Consider the following 22091-nt stretch of genomic DNA (forward strand, 5'->3'; position numbering starts at 1 on the left):
CAATATATCGCTCAACTTTACGTGCCTTAATTTGTTCTGCAATATCATAATCAGTGTCTAAACTGTATGAATCTACAGCCAAATGATATTTGATGGCGTAAATAAAAGAAAATATCGACTGATATATCTGTCTGCTCTGCTGATATCAAGGGTCATATGGTGTTGAAAAGGAAAATTCAGTAGGGCTCTCAGCAGTGAGGATATTTGAGTCAGGCCAATAAATGCTCCATCATGTCATGGCAAGCCAGCAACCTGAAAAATATACATATACTACATATACATAATATAGTATGTCGTCCAGAAATCGTCAAAAAAGACATAGTATAGAATGTTGCCCAAAAATTGTCCAAAACTAGAGAACTAGGGAATACTTTATTTTTCATTGTTGGCAGAGCATACAACGAAATTATGAGCGCAGCTCTACTTGGTGCATACAACAATAAAAAAAAATAAATAAAAAGGATTTACACAATAAAAAGTGCTACATTGCTGTTCCATCTTCCATACAAGAGCTAGACTAGTTGCATATGGAAGGTAGTTAGATATTGCACATGGTAAAAAGTTATTGCAATGCCCATAAGAGTTGTTTGTAGGAAAGAAATTGACTCGATGGAAGAATGCTTTAAAATTACACATAGGTAACATGATTATCCTAAATAGGAGGAAGTGTTATATCTTGTTCTTGCAAAGTTCATACCTGCAAGTGTTATTCATATCTTCAATGTTTCACAGGTATGTAAGAATGTAAGACATGTGGTTGGAATAATCAATATTGAACATATATACATACTTATATTGCCCGTATAACACATAGCGGAGGGATTACTACATGGTCACATACACACATGGACAAAATTGTTGGTACCCTTTGGTTAATGAAAGAAAAACTCACAATGGTCACAGAAATAACTTGAATCTGACAAAAGTAATAATAAATAAAAATTCTATGAAATTTAACCAATCAAAGTCAGACATTGCTTTTCAACCATGCTTCAACAGAATTATTTAAAAAAATAAACTCATGAAACAGGCCTGGACAAAAATGATGGTACCCCTAGAAAAGACTGAAAATAATGTGACCAAAGGGACATGTTAATCCAAGGTGTGTCCACTAATTAGCATCACAGGTATCTACAATCTTGTAATCAGTCAGTGGGCCTATATATAGGGCTACAGGTAGTCACTGTGCTGTTTGGTGACATGGTGTGTACCACACTCAACATGGACCAGAGGAAGCAAAGGAAAGAGTTGTCTCAGGAGATTAGAAAGAAAATTATAGACAAGCATGTTAAAGGTAAAGGCTATAAGACCATCTCCAAGCAGCTTGATGTTCCTGTGACTACAGTTGCACATATTATTCAGAAATTTAAGATCCATGGGACTGTAGCCAACCTCCCTGGACGTGGCCGCAGGAGGAAAATTGATGACAAATCAAAGAGACAGATAATAAGAATGGTAACAAAAGAGCCCAGAAAAACTTCTAAAGAGATTAAAGGTGAACTTCAAGCTCAAGGAACATCAGTGTCAGATCGCACCATCCGTCGTTGTTTGAGCCAAAGTGGACTTAATGGGAGACGACCAAGGAGGACACCATTGTTGAAAACAAATCATAAAAAAGCCAGACTGGAATTTGCCAAACTACATGTTGACAAGCCACAAAGCTTCTGGGAGAATGTCCTATGGACAGATGAGACAAAAATGGAACTTTTTGCCAAGGCACATCAGCTCTATGTTCACAGACGGAAAAATGAAGCATATCAAGAAAAGAACACTGTCCCTACTGTGAAACATGGAGGAGGCTCTGTTATGTTCTGGGGCTGCTTTGCTGCATCTGGCACAGGGTGTCTTGAATCTGTGCAGGGTACAATGAAATCTCAAGACTATCAAGGGATTCTAGAGAGAAATGTGCTGGCCAGTGTCAGAAAGCTTGGTCTCAGTCGCAGGTCATGGGTCTTGTAACAGGACAATGACCCAAAACACACAGCTAAAAACACCCAAGAATGGCTAAGAGGAAAACATTGGACTATTCTAAAGAGGCCTTCTATGAGCCCTGACCTAAATCCTATTGAACATCTTTGGAAGGAGCTGAAACATGCCGTCTGGAAAAGGCACCCTTCAAACCTGAGACAACTGGAGCAGTTTGCTCATGAGGAGTGGACCAAAATACCTGCTGAGAGGTGCAGAAGTCTCATTGACAGTTACAGGAATTGTTTGATTGCAGTGATTGCCTCAAAAGGTTGTGCAACAAAATATTAAGTTAAGGGTACCATCATTTTAGTCCAAGCCTGTTTCATGAGTTTATTTTCTTAAATAATTCTGTTGAAGCATGGTTGAAAAGCAATGTCTGACTTTCATTGGTTAAATTTCATAGAATTTTTATTTATTATTACTTTTGCCAGATTCAAGTTATTTCTGTGACCATTGTGAGTTTTTCTTTCATTAACCAAAGGGTACCAACAATTTTGTCCACGTGTGTATCTAATGGCTATAAAGAAGAAAATTTTCTTTAGTCTAAATGTCTGTGCTTTTGCTGACCTTTTGCTGAACAGGTGATGTGCAGGGTGCATGGGTCTTTTATGATGTTTTGCGCCCTGTGGAGATAGTGGAAACTGGCAATGTCATACAGAGAGGAGAGGGGGCAGCCAATGATTTTCTGTGTAGACTTCCTGACCCTCTTGAGGCTCTTCTTCTCTGTAGCTGTGCACCTTACATACCACACTGAGATGCCAAAAGTTAGAACACTCTGTATGGTTGCTCGGTAAAAGGCTATCAGAAGTTCCTGATTTAGATTATTCTTCCTGAGTAATCTCAGGAAGTGTAACCTCTGTTGTGCCTTTTTTTTTTACCATGGCAGTGGTGTTGGCCAACCAGGAGAGGTAGTATGACTTTTTTATGCTATTTTGGATGACATTCTATAGTATGACATTTTTGTGCAATTTCAGACTACATACTATAGCTGAGGTGGAGCAGGTGAACAGCTATAGGTTCCTTGGAATTACGATCACTGAGAACCTATCTTGGTCATCACACATCACCACCCAGGTTAGAAAAGCACACAAAAGGCTCTACTTCCTACGGAAAATTAGGAAGGCTAAATTCCAGAGCAAGATCCTGGTTAACTTCTACAGAGGAGCAATAGAAAGCATACCAACTGGAAACATCACCAACTGGCATGGTTCGTGCACGGGACAGGAAGGCTCTACAGCGGGTATTTAAAACTGCCCAGAACATCACTGGTTCCCATCTACAGAGCATCAGTGACCTCTGTGAAGTGAGGTGTCTGCACAGAGCCCAAAGGATACTGAAAGACAGCAGCCGCCCCAGCCACAGTCTGTTCGCCCTGCTGCTATGTGGAAAAAGATACAGAATTATCTGCTGCAGAACCACCAGACTACAGGGCAGCTTCTTTCCCCAGGCTGAGAGATTCCTCAACTCCTCCTTTGACACAAAAGATGTAGCAGGATTTAGGATCACCTTCAATTTAATTTCTTCTTAAACCACATTGAAGAAAAATGAGAAATAAATCTACCTTGTACCTTGTATAGTATGACATATTTATGCTTTTTTTGACGACATACTATAGTATGACATTTTTATGCAATTTCGGAAGACATACTATAGTATCATTTTGTGTAATTTATACTATATTATGACGTTTTTGGCCTTTTTTCGACATGCTTTACTATCAGGTGCCTCTACAAGCAATAATATGTGGTTTTCAGCCATTTTTTCAACATGTCAAGGTGTGAGATCTTTATACATACTGTGTCGTTTTCAGCCATTTTTTTCGACATGCTATATAATGATGTTTTCAGCTATTTATTTTGACGTGCTATACTATGGTGTGTCTCTACAAGCTATATGCGGTTTTCAGCCATTTTTTCAACATTCCATATTATGTCATTTTGGGCCTTTCTTTCAACATGGTATAGTATTAAGTGTCTCTTACTGCTTTAGGATTTCGTTTTCAACCATTTTTTCAACATGTCAAAATTTCTCAGTTTTTGGCCTTTTTTTTGACATGCTATACTATTACTACTATGACTCTACAAGTTATAATATGCGTTTTTTTTGCCATTTTTTCAACATGTCAAAATTTGAGCTTTTCGACATACTTTACTATGTCATTATAAGCCATTTTTTCAACATGCTATATAATGACATTTTGGGCCTTTTTCTCAACATGGTATACTATGAAGTGTCTCTATAGTCATAATATGGCACGTTGAAAAAATGGCTGAAAATAAAATATTATAGCTTGTAGAGACACTTCATAGAATACCATGTTGAAAACAAGGCCCAAAACGTCGTAATATAGCATGTTGAAAAAAAGGCTGATAATGACATAGTATAGTATGTCGAAAAATGGCAAATTTTGACGTAAAAAAAAAAAAGACTGAAAACGACATTACATACATTAGACAACATACTCTTTTATGACTTTTTTATGCTCATTTAGATGACACCATATGTTATGGATTTTTTGGTGCTACTAAGTATGACATAGTTTACTATGACTTGTTTATGCTGTTTTAGATAACATACTATGGTATTACTTTTTTATGTTATTTTGCATGACTAACTTTTTTATCCTATTTCGGACAACATACTATAGTATCACTTATTTTGCCAACCATACTGTGACTTCTTTTTTTTGTTATTACTTTGACTAACACTGACATTCTTTCTCCATTTTTATGTCATACTATACTATGAGGATTTTTTTTGCATTCCTAAGATTTACTTTACTATGATGTCATTTTACGTTTTCTCAGCATTTTTAAGACACACTATATTATGACTATGACTTTTCTGATTTCTATTACATATAATACTACAACATTTTTTGCATCTTTATGACAGACTTTGCTATGAATTTTTTTTCCTGATTTTTATGACCTATTATACTATGATTTTTTGGGGGGAGTTGCATTGAAGACATACAGTAATACGCCTTTTTTCACCCCATTATACTAAGACCCTTTTTTTATTGTTATAACATACAACAGTTTTTTTTGTTCTGCATTTTTAAGACATTCTATGCTGTGAGGACATTTTAAATTCATAAGACAAACAGTCCTGTGATGTAGTTTTTTTTTTTTGGTTTTAAAACAAACTATACAATTATGTTTTATTACATACTCATTTTTATGACCTACTGTACTATGACTTTTCTTCTTATTTCTGTGACATACACTACATGGAAAAAAATATTGGGCCACCTAAACATTACACCTACAGGAGCTTTTATGACATCCCATTCTTAATCCATAGGCATTAATATGAAGTAGGCTTTCTGCAAGATTGTGGAGTGTGTCTGTGGAAATTTTTACCCATTCATCCAGAAGAGCATTAGTGAGGTCAGACACTGATGTTGGAAGAGAGGGCCAGGCTCGCAATCTCTGTTCTAGTTCATCCCAAAGGTGTTGGATAGGGTTGAGGTCGGGGCTCTGTGTGGGCCAGTCAAGTTCCTCCACACAAAACTCATCCAACCGTGACTTTATGGACCTTGCTTTGTGCACTGGGACAAAGTCATGCTGAAACAGAATGACTAAGAATAAGTAAGAGATATATAAAGAGACATCTGTCCATATTACTTTCTATCATTTTACCCTTTCTGTGGTCTGTTAAATGTGACTTACCAAAGAAACCCACACAAACACAGAAAGACATACTTGTCTGCTGCAGCACCTTGTACACAGCTCTGCTCTACTGGCAATTGGAAAGCTGTCTATAGACTATTTTTAGCAGGTTTATCCATGTTTGAAAAACCTACTTGCAGGCGCCAATTTTGATAGAAAAGAGGCTTAAGTGATTACAACACATGTTGTATCTTCACTTTTATTGTAGATACTGTACATGCAACATGTTGTGCTGCATCTGCACATGGTGATTTTAACAGAACAGTGTGTGATCAGATACACTGGTGATGCAGACATTCAGCACAGGCACAGGGACTCAGGGTGCAGAGCTTATGAAGACATGCAGTATAGAAGGTCTGACAAGTTCATCAGTGATGAAGGTGATTGTTGCTGCAGAGGAGGCCTTAGATCATCTTAGGACTGGATCTTCAGAGCAGCGTCCCTCATGCTGTGGTACACCTGCTCATTCTGCTTGAACATCTTCAGCTCCACCTCAGTCTGTGCGCGCATGGACTGAAGAGCATAAAAAAGCAAGATCAGTGGGAGTAGTGTACTAACAAAATTATCACTGAAACATAATTTGAAATATTTGCATATGATAATTATAATATAGTTTTACTTATTTTTTTTTTATTTTTTTTTCCCTACACATTTACCTTTTCTTTTTCTTTTTAGAGAAGAGCAAATTGGTTTGATATCTCCCAAATAAATGGGAAGAAGGCAATGAGCAACAAAAGAAGAAATGACCTCAAAATTAGTGAAAAGTACAAGGAAATTACCAGAATTTTTTAAAAAGAATAATTATAATAATTTAAAATAGTTATAATAATAATAATTTTGTAACATAATTCAAAATATGTAATTGTGATCACTATAAATATAGTTTTTCTTTTTTTCCCTAGACATATTTCCCAAACATTTTAAGACTAATTTTCTAAATATATTTATTTCATGTAATTTGTGAAACATTTGTTATAAAGTTGCTCATTGACTTTTTTTCCATTATTTTGGAGAAAATCACACTAATTTGCTCTGGGTTCAAAAGTTTAAACACTTGTGAAAGGCGTCTGAAAGCAGCACGAGAAAAGTGATATTGCTCTTGTGATACTGGTTTAAATAATGCATACTTTTTTTACACTCAGCTTGTATACTACTATATATACAACTATATTTTCAATGTGTAGTTGTTGCTCTAAAGTCACAGCTTAACCCATAAAACTAAAGTACTGCAGAATGTACCTCCAGGTCTCTGGTGATGGCGTGGTTGGGTCCATGGGTGACCATGAGGATGCGGTAGGCCTTGCAGATCATTTTGTGACCCACCTCTATCTGGCCCCCATGCCAGTGGGTGACACCTGCTCGCATGATGGCCATGCCCAGTTGGGCATTGTTGGGGTGGTACAGCTTTCTGCAGAAACATGAAGAGACCCAACCCAGTACTGAATGTATCTACTAACCAGTTTTTGGTGTATCACAGCCTGATCATTGTCATTCCTGTATGCCACAGAGTTCAGTTGTTGTCCAAAAACTATTAAAACAATGAGCCAGAAATAGTCACTTGAAACAATCGTCCCCAACATATGTACCATTTCCACTCACACTGAGTTCCCAGTAGATGACTGGCAAATCCTTTCTGGCAAGGATTTGCACTTTTCACACATGCACATTTCCGTCTCACACCTTTTCACACATTCCATGGAATTGCCATGGTCATGCAACACTTCTGAATGTCAAAAGCTGTCAAATTTAGATGGGGAAAGCCCAGCTGTATATTGGGGAAGCCAGTGGCAACTTCTAAGGATGCAAAATCACTAGCAATTCAAATACGCCCCAAGCAAAGCAGCTCAGCCTTAATTACAATTTCTCCCAGTGGCCACTCATATTCCAACCAAAAAAAAAATCCCTGCAGCCCAAAAGGCATTTTTCACTTTGGTCACCATTATATAAGATATGTCTGTAAAACTGTTGCCAGGACACCCTAAACTGCAAACAAGGTCAATTATGACTATTTCTATTATGGATTTTTGATTGATAAAGGTTCAATATTTGTAAAATTTTCCCTGGAGTCAAGAGAGGGGATTTAAAATCAGTGACATGATGAATCACTGACACCAGTATCTAGATTTTATAAAAACCTATTCCTCATATTCACTTTTTTTTCATGTGCAACACAAGCATGTGGTTAAAAAAAAGGTTTAGCTTAATGTTCATACTGGAAGCAAACAACAGGTGAAAGTCCAGGGTTTGTTGGATAAACCCACCTCCCCTCTTGCCCCGTCTGCCCTATCAGGACTTCCTGGCTCCTTATCAGCATTCCATACTGACTCCATCCAGCAGCATACAGACGCAATAGGTTCTGTCTGGCTGCATTTTAAAATGACGCCAGTGGCTGGCGTATTGCACAGCTACAACAGGTGCCCTTTGGCTGACCAACTGCATTTCTTAGCCATGAAAGGTGCCATCGGGCTGCATTATAAACTGATACCATCTGCTGGAGAATCACCCTGCTGCGAAAAGTGAGTTTTGGCTTTGGTGTCTGATGCAAAAATAACTCGCAAAGCAACTGTAGCCTATTTAATGAGTTTAGAATGATAATGGGCTTGATTCTCCTACCAAACTATTAAGTGTTTAGGTAAGTAAAGGTTTCAGTGATAACTTATGGTGACATTAGGGCTGATCACACTATCATGCCAGGCACGACCAGTGTGCTGCGTGTGTTTGGCCAAAAGTGACATCAAGCTAAAAAGTTACAAATATTTTAACTTTTATACACGCCCAAAACCTGCCAGAAAAACACCTGGTGCAGCAGCAAGAGAGGCTGTACCACAGGAAAACAATGTTTTTTTAGGGATGCGTCTCAGCATGATCAGTCCTATAGGATGCTTCTAAGTAAAAATTTATGAATAATGGGGTGTTCTTACATCAGTCTTAGCCATTATTTCCAAACTAATCTTTTTGTTTTTTTCTCATCTCATGCAGAATATCAGTGTCTTCAGTGTAATCGTTGCTGTTTTACTGTATTCCTCCAGAACAAAGCACTCCATCAGCACTCACCTGTATCCCTCCACCATCCTGCGGGTGCAGTTTGCAGCCTCAGCGAAGGACTGCATGTATGAGAGCACCTCACTGGCAACGCTGAGCACACGCAGCTTATACAGATGAGTGTCAGCTAAGACGTTCTCCTGCTTCTCCAGACACTCACGGCACAACTTCACCACCTGAGAGAGGACAGACAGAACACAGCGCAGGGACGAGACAAGAAGAAAGTGAAGCATTTGAACCCTTAGGGACCATTTGGTTCATTTTCATTCTTTTCATTCTTTATTTTTGTTTTATCATTTTGGCTGTGTTCATGCATATGGCATATATTTTGGCAAGATTGTGTGTATTTTTGTTAAATCTTAGAATTACCAGCTAAATTGTTACATTCAGACTGTTAAGAAATGCTCCACTGAAACCCATTCAAAGTGACATTTTTGATCCCACAGCCATCAAAGCATAAAAACATGCATTGTATTATTTCTGGGTGTTATTCTGGGCTTTTGCTTAAGAATTTGTCATTTTTGCTATTTTCCACCTAATAACATCATTTGTTTTTACCATATTTGGCATATGGAGAAAATACATGCTATTTCCACTAGGTGCACTGTCACAATGTTGCTGCTAATCATTGACATATCCCAGACTGTGATAATCTAAGAATAAAATCTACTTTGCATGTAGTATATTGTATTCTTTTTATAATTATTCATAATTAGGACTGTTATTGGTTAAAAAATAAATAAACTCAATAAAAGTGTAAAATCATATTCATGTATAATATCTTTTATAGCCTGATTTTGAAAAGCACATTTTGTGTGAGTATTTGACACTGCAGAAGAAAAAAAATAAAAAATCAATGTTAATGCTAATTATTGACATATCCTCAGCTGTGATAATCAAAAATAATAACAATCTACTTTGTATGTATTATATTGAAAATAAACCTTTTTTTCATCTATAAACATAGTGACATCATGTCAAAAACCTGACATTTCAAGGGTTAAAATTCAGAAAATTAAGTAACAGGATATTTATGATTGATGTTGGTTTAAAAAAAATAACTCGATGAAAGTAGAAAATAATATTATTATATGATTTTTTTAAAGCTTGATTCTGTAAAACACATTTGTGTGCAGAGCAATATGAGTGTGTATAATATTAAAGTGGACCCTAAAGGTTAAGTAGAAGAGAAAGCAGAAAAGCAGAAAGTACTGGTGCATACCTCTTGGTAATCCTTCTCAGTGCGGAACCTCTCGATCTTCTCCAGACACTCTTTACTGAAGGCAGTCACCTCTTTGACCTTATCAGCAGACGGCTGAGAGGGAGACACAACCACAGCACAGCTGACAGGGATGTACAGTGCTCTCAGTTTCACACATGTCAAATAAAAAATGAAAAAGACTGTGTTTTGTGGGACTGTTATCATTTATAAACCCAACTTTTTTCCCCTCGCTCTCTGAGGCAGCCATCATCAGGTCATCCTTGATGTGCTGGCTGCAGTGTTCGCAGGTGCACTCGAAGTGGAAGCAGTCCTGCAGCTTCTTCTGACGGTCAGCAGACAGGCTGAGGAAGTCCACGTAGCTGACAGTCAACTCCTGCCCCTCTGGGATTTTCTCCAGAGCTCGCAGCTCGATCCTGAGACAGAGGAGGACCGGATGGGGTCTGTTTTTTTTATATCTAATGCATATTTGCATCAAATCCCAATATTGTGTGCATATTGGCTTTTACTGTCAACATGTACTAAAAAATAAGTATGAATGTGACCTGCTAATCTTCTCAACTACACCTCTGGTGCTCAGCCGTAAACTATATGTGTGTGTGTATATATATACACACACACATACATGCTGATGACACCATGCTATATTGCTCTAGGAAAGGTTTGGAACTGAACTTGAATTTAAATAAAAACAAAGTTTCGAAGAATTTCTGGATGTATGGTAGTCACTGCTGTTAGTGTGTGATATGTAGTGTAAAAGCACTTTGACTGTTTGAAAGACAGACTATATTATGGAGGCCCTTGAGGGTCAGAACATTACAACAATTTAGAAAACACTGCAAAACTTCCCAAAACATTATATTTCCCTGAACAAATCAAAAGACGTAATAATACAGGAGGCTTGAATCACACCAAATGTTGTTTTGTTTTGTGAAATGTTTTGTTTTGGTAAATGTAGTTTTGTTTTGTGAAATGTATTGTTGTGGAAAATGTTGTGTTTTGGGAAATGTTATTTTATTTAGGTAAATGTCTTGTTTTGTGAAATGCTGTAATTTGTAGTGATGTAGTAATTTGGGAAATGTTTTGTCGTAGGACATGTTTTGCTTTGGGAAATGTATTTTTTTTTTGGCAAGTCTTGTAGTGTTTTGGGAAATGTGTTGTGAAATATATTTTGTTTTGGCAAATGTTTTCTTTTGGGAAATGTATTGTTTTGGGAAGTGTAGTTTTTTGGGAAGTCTTGAAGTGTTTTTGGATATGTTGTAGTGTTTTGGGAAGTTTTTAAGTGTTTTGGGAAATGTGATGTTTTGGTTAGTCATTTACCCAGCTTTTTGCCTCTACGTGAGAGTCTACTGGCTCTTATGTCATACTTAGCATACAACCATGAGAGCGATATTCTTGTCATCTAAATCTCAAGTTGATTTTCGTTTAACTCATTCACTTCTTTATCCTCAGTCTAATGTAACTTTATCTTTCATTTGTTTATCAGTAAGAGTCACATTAAATTGTAGCATTATATGTGATAATTCAATTAATGGCCAAAGAGATTTAATGAATGAATGAATGTTAAGCTACACGCCATTACTGTAAATGTTGTTTGAGTGGTACTGTAGTAGATCAAATGGATTTAGTGCACATTTTTCAGCCACTTCACAGCTAATAACAGAAGCAGATGGTTGATCAGCTGTTTTACGTACCTCCTCTTAGAGTGGAGAGCAGAACTCACTGCTGACTGGCTGCAAAAAAAAAGGCAAGTCAATTTATCTAATAAACATGCATATGAGCTGTGCATATTATATATTCCTGAATAAAGTTTTATACGTCATTTCTCCATGATTAGCTTGTTAGACAGCTGCATCATTGTGGTTTCACAGGAGCTTTGATACCTACTTGCCGTGGTTGAGGATGACGGTGCAGTTGGGCCAACAGTCATGGTTGACCAGACAAAGGTTTGGGAAGAGACCCACACCGACTGCCTGCAGGCCTCTCTGGTCACTCAGTGTGAATCCATTACACTTGATCTGCAGAGACAGACACAGTGGAGGGAGAGAAGAAGCAGGTGTGGGAGAGACAAAGTACTGGCTGCTGGTGAATGATAATGCAGAATGAGATTCTTACGATGCCAAAGATGTGTGAGATGTAGTCAGGGGAGTGCTGCTTTCTTCCACAGGACCAGTACTCCAGGAAGCTTTGCACGTCCGTCTTGAGCTTCTTGAGGCCTTGTTCAGGTAGATCGGCCACATGGTCCTCCAGCTGGTCCACTGAGATCAGCTGAGAGTCTGATACGATGCCTGTGTCCTTTTGCATACGCCACAGCACACGAGCAGCAAGACTGGGCAGGGGGATTATGGGTAGAGGAGAGAGACATCACCGTCATATATCAAGGAGATATTGGGCCTCATGCAGCACCAGCCTCTTAAATTTCTCTTATATATATTTTCTCGTAAAAAAATAAGAGAAGTCAGCGTCAGATGCACCAAACATTCTTAACCATCTGTTACTTGATTTTGTTTTATTTATGTATTTATTGTAATTTTTATTAACTTTCTGTTGTCATAGTTTTGTTTTAGGGATTTGTGCTAATTTCTGGGTAATTCTCTTGTACTTTTTGCTAAGTTCTTGCTCATTTCTTTCATAAGTTTCTTATTGCCCTCTCCCTATAATTTCAAAAGAAATTGAGCCAATCTTCTCAGGTATCAAAGGGTTAATATACCCATCCATGCCAAATATTTAAAACATAATGTCAAATGTTCTTTCTCAAGTCCCCCCATCCTCATATTCAGAGGGAGGCTGTTCCACAGGAGGTATAACAGGATCTTTGTCTTTGTTTTCACCTCGTCTTAAAGTTTCAATGTTTTTATGTTATTTGTGTACAGCTTTCAGTGAGATTAACCAAACAGAATTTCTTTGTACATCTACCAAGACAAATTAAGTGTCTAATGCATTGTGTCTCAAGCTCCACTAAAGGCCCCTAGAGTCTGCAGCATTCTGAAAAGTACTACAACATGTTTTCTATTCTCTTCTAGGACAACAGTGTCCTATCGTGGATAGATGTGTATCTACTTGTCAGGATAAAGCACTGTCCCATTTCCCAGGGTCAGCACACGCCAACATGTTGTATCACCTTCACTTCTCGGATCAGACATCCTGACTACTGTACCTTGACTCCCTCTCTTTCTGTCTGTATGAAGTGGCTGGTGTGTAATTTGGCCATAACTGACACGTGTCAAATGACAATCTGACAATTAGATTGGAAGATGTGTTACTGTGGGTGCAAAGATGATCATTTGGCCTGGATAATCTCCAAAATTATTAATTCTCTGTGCAACAGGAATAATAACAAAAAGTCATGAAAAAACAGTCACTAATTTTTTTATACATGATATTCTGGCACTAAAAGAAGGGTTTGGCATTCCCTCATTCACTTCACTAACATGCAAACTCCTCACAGGAGGGCTCCAATGGGCCGGCAAGTTTGAACCCAGAATGGCCTCCCCACCGTGAATCCCAGCTAAGATTGTGCCGTCACATAAATCAAAATGATTCATTCTCTGAAGACCATGAATGTGTTATACATTTCTGGGCAGTCTCACCATAAAATGCATTAGTAGAAGGTAATGTATAATGGCAATGTGCAATTGGTGTAAATGTCTTTTTTAAGCACTGAATTTTGCATATTCTTTATACTATATATAATTTGCTTTATTTATCTTGTACATACTGTACCTTACTTTGATATTCCTTAGCTGTTGTAATGCAAATCTCAATGTTGTGGGACTAATAAAGGGTTATCTTATTTTATCCTACTTTTGGGTGCTAGGTTTTCAATAAACTTGTATTCAGAGAGATAAACATGTGTTTAGACATTTCACTCAAAACCACAAATGTCAGCCTCGTGGTGTCACTGGAGAAAATGATGGACCCAAAAGTGATGGACCACCTGACCAAAAAGAAGTCATTAAAAAATATATGAATTCATCCTCTGGGGAACATGATTATCCTTGAAATCCAGCCCTCACCCTCAGTCTTTGAGACACCTTGTCATGCAGTGGCTTAAAGGTAGTTACAATGGGCTCCAGTGCACGATACTAGGATGGGCCCTCCTGACAGATTTTGCACCCAAACCAGTTAATTGTGTCGTCACATGATCAAATAAAGACCCAACACTGGACAGTATTATCACACATACTACCCAACAATCATTATGGAATATCTGTTCATGACAAAAATACCAAAGAAAACAAGAAATTATTTATATTTTGATAGTTTATGTAAAATAAGCATCATTTTGTTATCAATTACAACAAACTATTTCACAAAAATGCTTTTTTTTTAAAAAGAAAAGAAAACTATGGTGCATGTGGGGTGTTTGATGACATAAATGGTGACTTCTTAAATTTAACAGAAGTTCTTTTTTCCAACACAGGTGAAATTTTGAGAGGCAATCTGAATCACTCACAAGCATCCTCTTTCCAGCCGATGCATTACTGGGCCCCACCACCTTATGGGCCCCAGTGGAACCACACTGTCTATATTTACACCCCTGTTGTCATGGACCCAAGTGTTGTTCAAGAAAAAAATTTGGCCTGATGGTATTAGAGCAACAGTGAGGATGGGTCTGTTTTTCTTACCGAACGTTCTCGCTGGGCGCCTTGCCGAGCTTCCTGATGGCTCCACATTCCTGCTTGTGTTCGTCCCAGCATGCAGTCTGGCAGGTACGGTCACAGTAATGAGCAAACTTACACTGGGCACAACGGTGCAGTTTGGCCTGGCACCGGAAACAGCTGTGGCACACCTGATAGGCCAAGCTGAGAGGAAAACAGAGGAAACAGACAAATATTACAGCTGCCCATAAAAAAATGTTTCACTGACATCTCAAAGAAAACTAAAGTGTTTAAAGAGACGAGAGAGCTAAAGTTAGTCACCTGAGCTTTCTCTAAACAAAACACTCATTCTCTGCTGTTTATGGGATTTAAAGGTTTAAGGTTTAAGGTTTTGGCTTCACTGTTAAATGCCAATTGTGTTTTTCATTTTCCATGAAACATCAAACACACACAAAATGTATTTGCCACAGATGAATGCATGCTCCACCCTTTGAAACCTGGATGGAAAAAGGAAAATGAGCAAATTGCACGAAAATGGTAAAGGGTGACAGGAAAAAAAACCCTGACAATTAATATTTAAAACAGGACAGGGAGAAGAAAAAGAGAAATATGTCCAGCAAATATATTTATGATTCTTAGAATTAAGTATTTAAAATATGTAACAGAATATTTTTTATTTTTAATATATATATTTTAACACATTTTTCAGGTCATTTCTTTTTCATTTTTTTGTTTACTTTACTTTTTTTTTTTAAAAAAAAAAGATTGTCAGGGAATTTTCTTATAACTTTTTACTAATGTGTTTTTGGCGTAATTTCTTTTCTACTTCTTTTTGAAAGAAATCAAGATGATTTTACAAAAACTCAATGCAACACCATAAAACATCACAAACTATAGCCTTAAAAACAACCTGGGAGAGATTTTTTTCACACTTTGTAAAGAAAAGGGAACATTATGATTTTCTAAAAAAAAGCCATATTTTGCAAACCTGCAATGGAAACAGTTTTTTATGTCTTGTGATAATATTAGCCCCCCCCCCGACTTGGTTTTCACTCAGTTGGTTTATTATAAGGTTGTGTTTTCTTGGTTTTTGGGTTTCAGTTTATTGTGTTTCTGTGCTACCTTTCCCTCTTTTACCAGTGACACAGCTGTTCTGCATCAGCTTCATTAGTCCTTCCTGCTCTTCAGTTTCTCTTAGCCAATCAGCTACCTGCCTGTTCTTCTGCCTCATCAGCTTATTCCCATCACCTGTGCTTCTCCACCTTTTTCTCCAGTCTAGTTTGTATTTAAAGCAACATTATGAAACTTTTAGTAGGTTTCTAAATCTCATTCTCAGGTCGACAAATACTGATGCTTTTGGTTGATGGTCAGCCTGAAGCGTCAACCCAAAATGTCAGTATTTGAGGATTTGGGAACGAAACTCAACAGTCAACTAAAAGTTGTATAATGTTGCTTTAGGTACTTTTAGTTTTTTTTCAGTTCAGTCTTTGTTGGATCTTTGATTTGGTTGTGTGGTGTTCAGTTGCTTTTTCCCTGGAATTAAGAGTGATCTTTTTGAGTATCTGTCTCCTGCATTTCGGTCCCTTTGTCCACACCACATGACAAAGAGAACCACTTTTTCATGACATGTCTTGACTAAATTCTAAAATCTCTTAATCAAAAATTGGAATTTTTGTTCAATTGTCTCAAAAACCCAAAAAATAATATTTAATTAGTACCTACTCTGATTCATTTTTCTCTACATAGTAAATGGTTTTTTTGTCAGTGATTTATGAAGCTTATTGCAGTCAGTGACAGTCTCATGATTTGATTTTGAGAGTTTCTCTCTATTTTGAGATGTTATTATAGTTTAATAACCAATTCTGGCTTCCATGAATTTGCATTCACTTTTTCACTTGTTTTTCTTTATTGCTATTCTCTTTGACTTAATGCCTTGATGTTGTTATTGACATTCATCTTGGAAAATTGTTAACAAGGACGGAAATAAACTACCGTTACCATTCTCATATTCACTACTTCATTTATCAAATGCATTCTATTTACTACAAAATACCATATCTGTGTTTTATTATTAAATAAACAGTATGCATGAATAAGACATATACACATACCTTGTATATAAATATCATAAATAAAATATGATCACAGCTCTCTCAGTTTGTTTTAACTTAAGAGAAGAGTTATGGAACGTAGCTCCAGACTTGCAAACATGACACAGAACCTTTCTGTCGTCACTGTTTGAGCTGTTTGGATGCCGGCGACACACTAAACTGTGAACACACAGGTCTGAGGCAACAGCAGCATGTGTCTGTGTGTGTAAACAGTTTATTCAGCAGAGTCCTAAGGGACACAGAACAGACTTGTTAATGCTTCTGATGATTGTTGGCCCTGTGCAGCTTCACACACAAACACACACACACACACACACACACACACACACACACACACACACACACACACACACACACACACACAGGCTCACAGTCACTGGCAGCTGTTTTGTAATTGTAGTTTTGGACAGCTCCTGTCTTACATTAGGCAGATCCATTAGTGCATGCCTACTGTGTTGGACACCTTTAGTGAGCCAGCGTCCTGCAGCGAGGCTCTTATAAGGCTTAAACACTATGCTACCAGATCAGTGTGGCATTCCAGCACACAGACGAACCAGACTGCAGTCAGCTTTAATACCAACCAACTATTCAGTCCAGAACATCATGTGCACTGTGTGCATGTTGCAGAATGCAATAGCTGCATCACTCGCATTATATGCATGCCCTAGCTTTTAAAAGAAATGCCTGTTGAGGACACGAAAGCCCAGGGGACAGAAATCCGAGTTAAAGGGACCCATGAGAAAAATAAAATGAGCATTAAAGCCAAACTAATTGTTGGTGCTTCTTACAATAGTTAGTTAAAAATGAGCAAATGAGAAGGTGATACCACTGTTATGTCTGTGCAGTAAATGTGGAGCTGGAGCCATTTAGCAGCATTTTTTTAATTGCTTTTTTTTTTTTTTTTAATTTATGAGCTTTAGTTGGTGTATTTAACTTAGACATAGCCAGGCTCACTGTTTCACCCTGCCTCCAGTCTCTATGCTATGCTAAGCTAATAGCATGCTGGTTATCTAATGTAATGAATGTGCGCATTTCCTAGAATCTTTTTAAACATTGATAATATAGATAATTTTTTTTAGGTTGAATGGTTAAAATTGAGCAATCACCTGTGATCGCAAAAATTAAAGACAGCAAACATAGTTAGAAATATTATCATTATGGCATTATGGACATACATACAATGACAAAAGCTTGCAGGTAAACAATACTATCCACTCTTGCTACAATTAGTTACTTCCATGGTGCATTGTGCAACACCCTGCACTGGCGACACATCTTTGATAACAATGGTTCTGCTCAAAACTGGCAGAAACCCAAACTGGTCCGCAAGACAGCATCAAGATAGCTGAACGAAACTGGCTCAAGAACTAGATCTAACCTGGTGGAAAAGGGGGTACTCCAAGAAAGAAAGTCCAAGAAAGACCACGTCAGTCCAGTTCTCCAATCTTTATATTGTCTGCCTTTGAGTTTAAATTCATTAAATACCTTCATTAGTTTAAGATACTAAATGGTTTGGGGGCCACAATATAATTCTGATGGTTTTTAAAGCCCTGACATAGACCGGTAGTGGTTGAAACATGTTGGCTTTTTTAACGATTTAGCCACTGTTATGATGGCTTCATTATAAAGGCTATTATAAACATTTTTCAAGTTCCTGTTTATTCTGTTGGTTCCCATTTTCCATGACACACACAAGTTTTTGACCTACGTTTGATTATAGCCTACCGAGCAACCAGTCATCTCTCTTGTTTTCAACGTTTCTGATGTGCACTGACATTATTAACAGTCCAAACTTCTCAGGTCTACAGTCTGACCCCAGAGTCAAAACATGGAGGAGCAACATTTAGTTTCCATGCACCAAATATCTATAAAAAACTGCCACAAGACTTGAACTTTTAACAGCTGTATACAATATTCCAGGTGTAGCATGTAACATATGAACAATTCAAAGAAATAAAGGTATTACCAATGTCTCGAAGCACAAAAAATGCCAATAGAGATTAAATTATTGCATGTAGAGGCAAGACAGCCTTAGTTTTTGACTCACATCACAACAGTGCATGTGATCACTGCAGTCTCTTAATTTAATCTGAAAGCCTGCAAGTTGTCACAATCCTTTGGTGGAAGAGCCTCCTTGCTTTTGAAAATGGAATCCAAAAATACGTCATGCTCAAGCTCACATGACACCTTGACAGCTTTCTCAGTGCTGGTGTCATGAGAATTTGGGCACCTAGGAATGAGCTTACAGCTCAGAGAAGCCTGACCTAACTGCCCACAACACACCTGCAGCAAGATCTGCAAACACATGCTCAGAGAGAAAAGACCAGTCCTCCTACCTGAATATCTAAACTATAAAACCACAACAGCCAGGAGCCTCATACCTGTCGAAGACCACAGCGGAGAAACTGGCCTCGGCGAAGACCACCTCCCCAGCACTGAGCTCTTTGGTGGCCTTCAGGCCTCGACCTTTCTTCCCAGCATCAAACAGCTGAGCGCTCTCCATGTTCCCCACAGTCATTGTACTGGTGAAACAAAACAGAGGAGACAGAGAGGAGGGAGAGAGCTGCCGAGGGTGGGACCGGCCGAGGGCTAAACAAGCTGCAGGGAGGGAGTGCAGAGTTCTCAGGATTTTCTCAGGAGCACTTGCCCCCTCTCTCCTTAGCCCGACCCCTGTGATGGCCAAAAATAAATTCACCCCCTCTAGGGGTTATACCACCTTCCCAGAGTGGGGAGAGGGGTGAGCAGTGGGAAGTGAAAGTGGGTTGGTGGAGGCAGTAGAGGTGGAGGTAGTCTATGGGTGTTGGCCCCTTGTTTGGGGTGGTTCCTTCTGTGGTATTTTGGTCCAGGGCAGCTGCAGCTGTCTGTCAGAGGCACGACAGGAAACAGAGCCGCTCACTTTCGGTGGCAGTCTTTTTGCTATATCTTTTAATGAGAAAATACTTAACCCTTTACACCTAAGCAAATTGGCTTGATTTCTTTTAAAAACACTAGAAGTCGATGAGCTATGAAAGAAGAAGCGACCCAAAAATCAGTGAGACATTAGTAAAAAGAAGGAGAAAATTACCCAAAACTTAGTAAAAAAAAGAAAGAAAAGAAAAAAGGGGGAAAAAAGAAAGTTAAAAAAAACTTGGCAAAAAGTGCTTTAGAAATTATATGATTCTGTAACATAATTTCAAATATGTAATTCCGATAATTAGCCAGTCAGTCATTTTCTGTAACCGCTTGTCCTCGTAAGGGTTGCGGGGGGGGGCTGAAGCCAATCCCAGCTGTCATTGGGCGGAAGGCGGGGTACACCCCGGACAGTTTGCCAGACACATATAGACAAACAACCATACACACTCACAGTCACACCTAAGGGCAATTTAGAGTCACCAATCAACCTGAGCTGCATGTCTTTGGACTGAGGGAGGAAGCCGGAGACACCGGAGAGAACTCACGCAGACACGGGGAGAACATGCAAGCCAGTCCCTCCGCACAGAAGGGCCCCCGCCCAGACAGAACCCCGTTCCAACTGGGATTCGAACCAGGGACCCTCTCGCTGTGAGGCAACAGTGCTAACCACAAAGTCACTGTGCCGCCCTAATTCCAATAATTAGAAACATTTTTTTTCCTAGCATTTTTGTTTTTTCCCTGAGCAAATTGGCTTGATATATTTTTAAAAAAACAAGAGAAGGAAATGACCAGTGAAAGAAAAAGTAACCTAAAAGAATTGCAAGAAATTAGTAAATACAAGAAAATGACCCAGAAAATAGTTTAAAAAAAAGAAGGAAAAGAAAGAAAAAGAAAAAAAGAGGAAAGTTTAAAAAAAGACACGTCGAAAAGTGCTTTAAAAATTATATAGTTTTGTAACATAGTTTTAAAAATATTATGATAATTATAAATGCATTTTCCCCAATATTTATGGTTTTTTCAAGATGTTCCCCTAGCTTTTTAAAAGATAATTTTCTAAATCTACTAATTTCTTGCAATTTGTGGATGATTTCTTACAGTTGTTAGATTTGTGCAGCTGTAATTATGGAGAAGACATCATCATGATTGGTCATTTGGTCTAACTGTTTAGTCAAAAACAAGTAGATTTGCTGTAGATATTTATGGCACCCTGAGGGTGAATCCTAATGATGTTGGTGAACTCCTTGATCGTTTCTTTAGCACCACTATCACGTACATGTATCCAAAACATTCGAAATTAATTTCTATGAAATTTGTCATGTATATTCATGTTCCCAAGAGGATGAACTGTAACTTATCCTCTGGGGAAAATGAAGTTGTGCGCTATCTGTAATTCCACCATCAGGTCAAAGTACATCAAAAATATATCATAATTTAATGTGAGGATTAAATGTTGCTACATGCATTCATGGTCCCCAGAGGATGAATCAAGGTAGTTTTGAAGTTTACACCAATTGTAATTGTAACCAATAAATTAATCAGACACATATTAGAGACTGTTCACAATTATATGCAGCTTTACAGTGGAACCTTTATATTTTTATCCTGTGATATATATATATATATATATATATACATAGGCGTAATTTATTTAAACCAGCCACCACAACCCCCTCCCCCCAATATCATATCATAATTATTTTAAATGAATGTCACGACAATGTGGTAGATTTTCTCAATGGCAGTAAAAAAAAAAGTGACTAAATAAAGGGTTAGGGGCTAAATCTTTTATCTTTTGTCATCAAAAGTCATTTGTCAGTGTTTATTATGTTGTTTTTTACAAGAGAACAACTGTACAGATGTTGAGGTATCACTAAAGTAAGATATAAATGAGCAAATTGCACGTATACACCTGAAAATGACAGCCGACACAAAAACCTCTTTTTCTCAAGATTTTGGTTCAGAAATGGCACTTTGGGCTGAACCCACCTATATTCAACAGCCAATTTCCCAAGACTGGAACAAGTTAGAAACATGTGTTTTTTTCACATGAAAGAGAAGGCTTTGAAGTTGTTTTTTTTTTGTTTTTTTTTTTTATTTTCACTAGTGATCTGTCTCTCTACCTGAGCGGCTCATGCAGCCTGTGTCACTCAACCCCCCCCCCAACCCCCAATGTTCAACTCAAAGTTACGCCCTTGTATATATATATATACACTATATTACCAAAAGTATTCCCTCACCTGCCTTTACTCATACTATGAACTGAAGTGCCATCCCATTCCTAACCCATAGAGTTCAATATGATGTGGGTCCACCTTTTGCAGCTATTACAGCTTCAACTCTTCTGGGAAGACTGTCCACAAGGTTGAGGAGAGTGTTTATAGGAATTTTTGACCATTCTTCCAAAAGCGCATTGGTGAGGTCACACACTGATGTTGGTCGAGAAGGCCTGGCTCTCAGTCTCCGCTCTAATTCATCCCAAAGGTGTTCTATCGGGTTCAGGTCAGGACTCTGTGCAGGCCAGTCAAGTTCATCCACACCAGACTCTGTCATCCATGTCTTTATGGACCTTGCTTTGTGCACTGGT

The 22091-nt window shown here is 38.1% G+C and overlaps 1 protein-coding gene across 1 annotated transcript; it reads right to left on the reverse strand.

Moving 5' to 3' along the window:
• Nucleotides 1–5825: 5825 nt before the first annotated feature.
• Nucleotides 5826–19291, reverse strand: smyd1a (SET and MYND domain containing 1a). The gene is made up of 10 exons (XM_042509576.2): nt 18997–19291; nt 14532–14708; nt 12019–12232; nt 11791–11921; nt 11598–11636; nt 10124–10319; nt 9907–9999; nt 8697–8860; nt 6882–7050; nt 5826–6155 (listed from the first exon to the last, which is right to left on the reverse strand). Exons 1-10 carry the CDS (start codon nt 19131–19133, stop codon nt 6057–6059), a joined length of 1419 nt encoding a protein of 472 aa, XP_042365510.1. The 5' UTR covers nt 19134–19291; the 3' UTR covers nt 5826–6056.
• Between the last annotated feature and the right edge of the window lie 2800 nt (nt 19292–22091).

The sequence above is a fragment of the Plectropomus leopardus genome, chromosome 20 (assembly GCF_026936395.1).
Source record: "Plectropomus leopardus strain MGB_pleo_1.0 chromosome 20, ASM2693639v1, whole genome shotgun sequence".
In the NCBI taxonomy this organism is placed as follows: domain Eukaryota; kingdom Metazoa; phylum Chordata; class Actinopteri; order Perciformes; family Serranidae; genus Plectropomus; species Plectropomus leopardus.

Bases quoted from the DNA above. Each gene is read 5' to 3' on its own strand.
- smyd1a (XM_042509576.2), bottom strand. From the start codon at position 19,133: ATGACTGTGGGGAACATGGAGAGCGCTCAGCTGTTTGATGCTGGGAAG. The intron at 14,709-18,996 runs GTATGAGGCTCC...TTTTCCTCTCAG, and splicing joins TCCGCTGTGGTCTTCGACAG to CTTGGCCTATCAGGTGTGCC. The intron at 6,156-6,881 runs GTACATTCTGCA...TATGCTCTTCAG, and splicing joins CCATCACCAGAGACCTGGAG to TCCATGCGCGCACAGACTGA.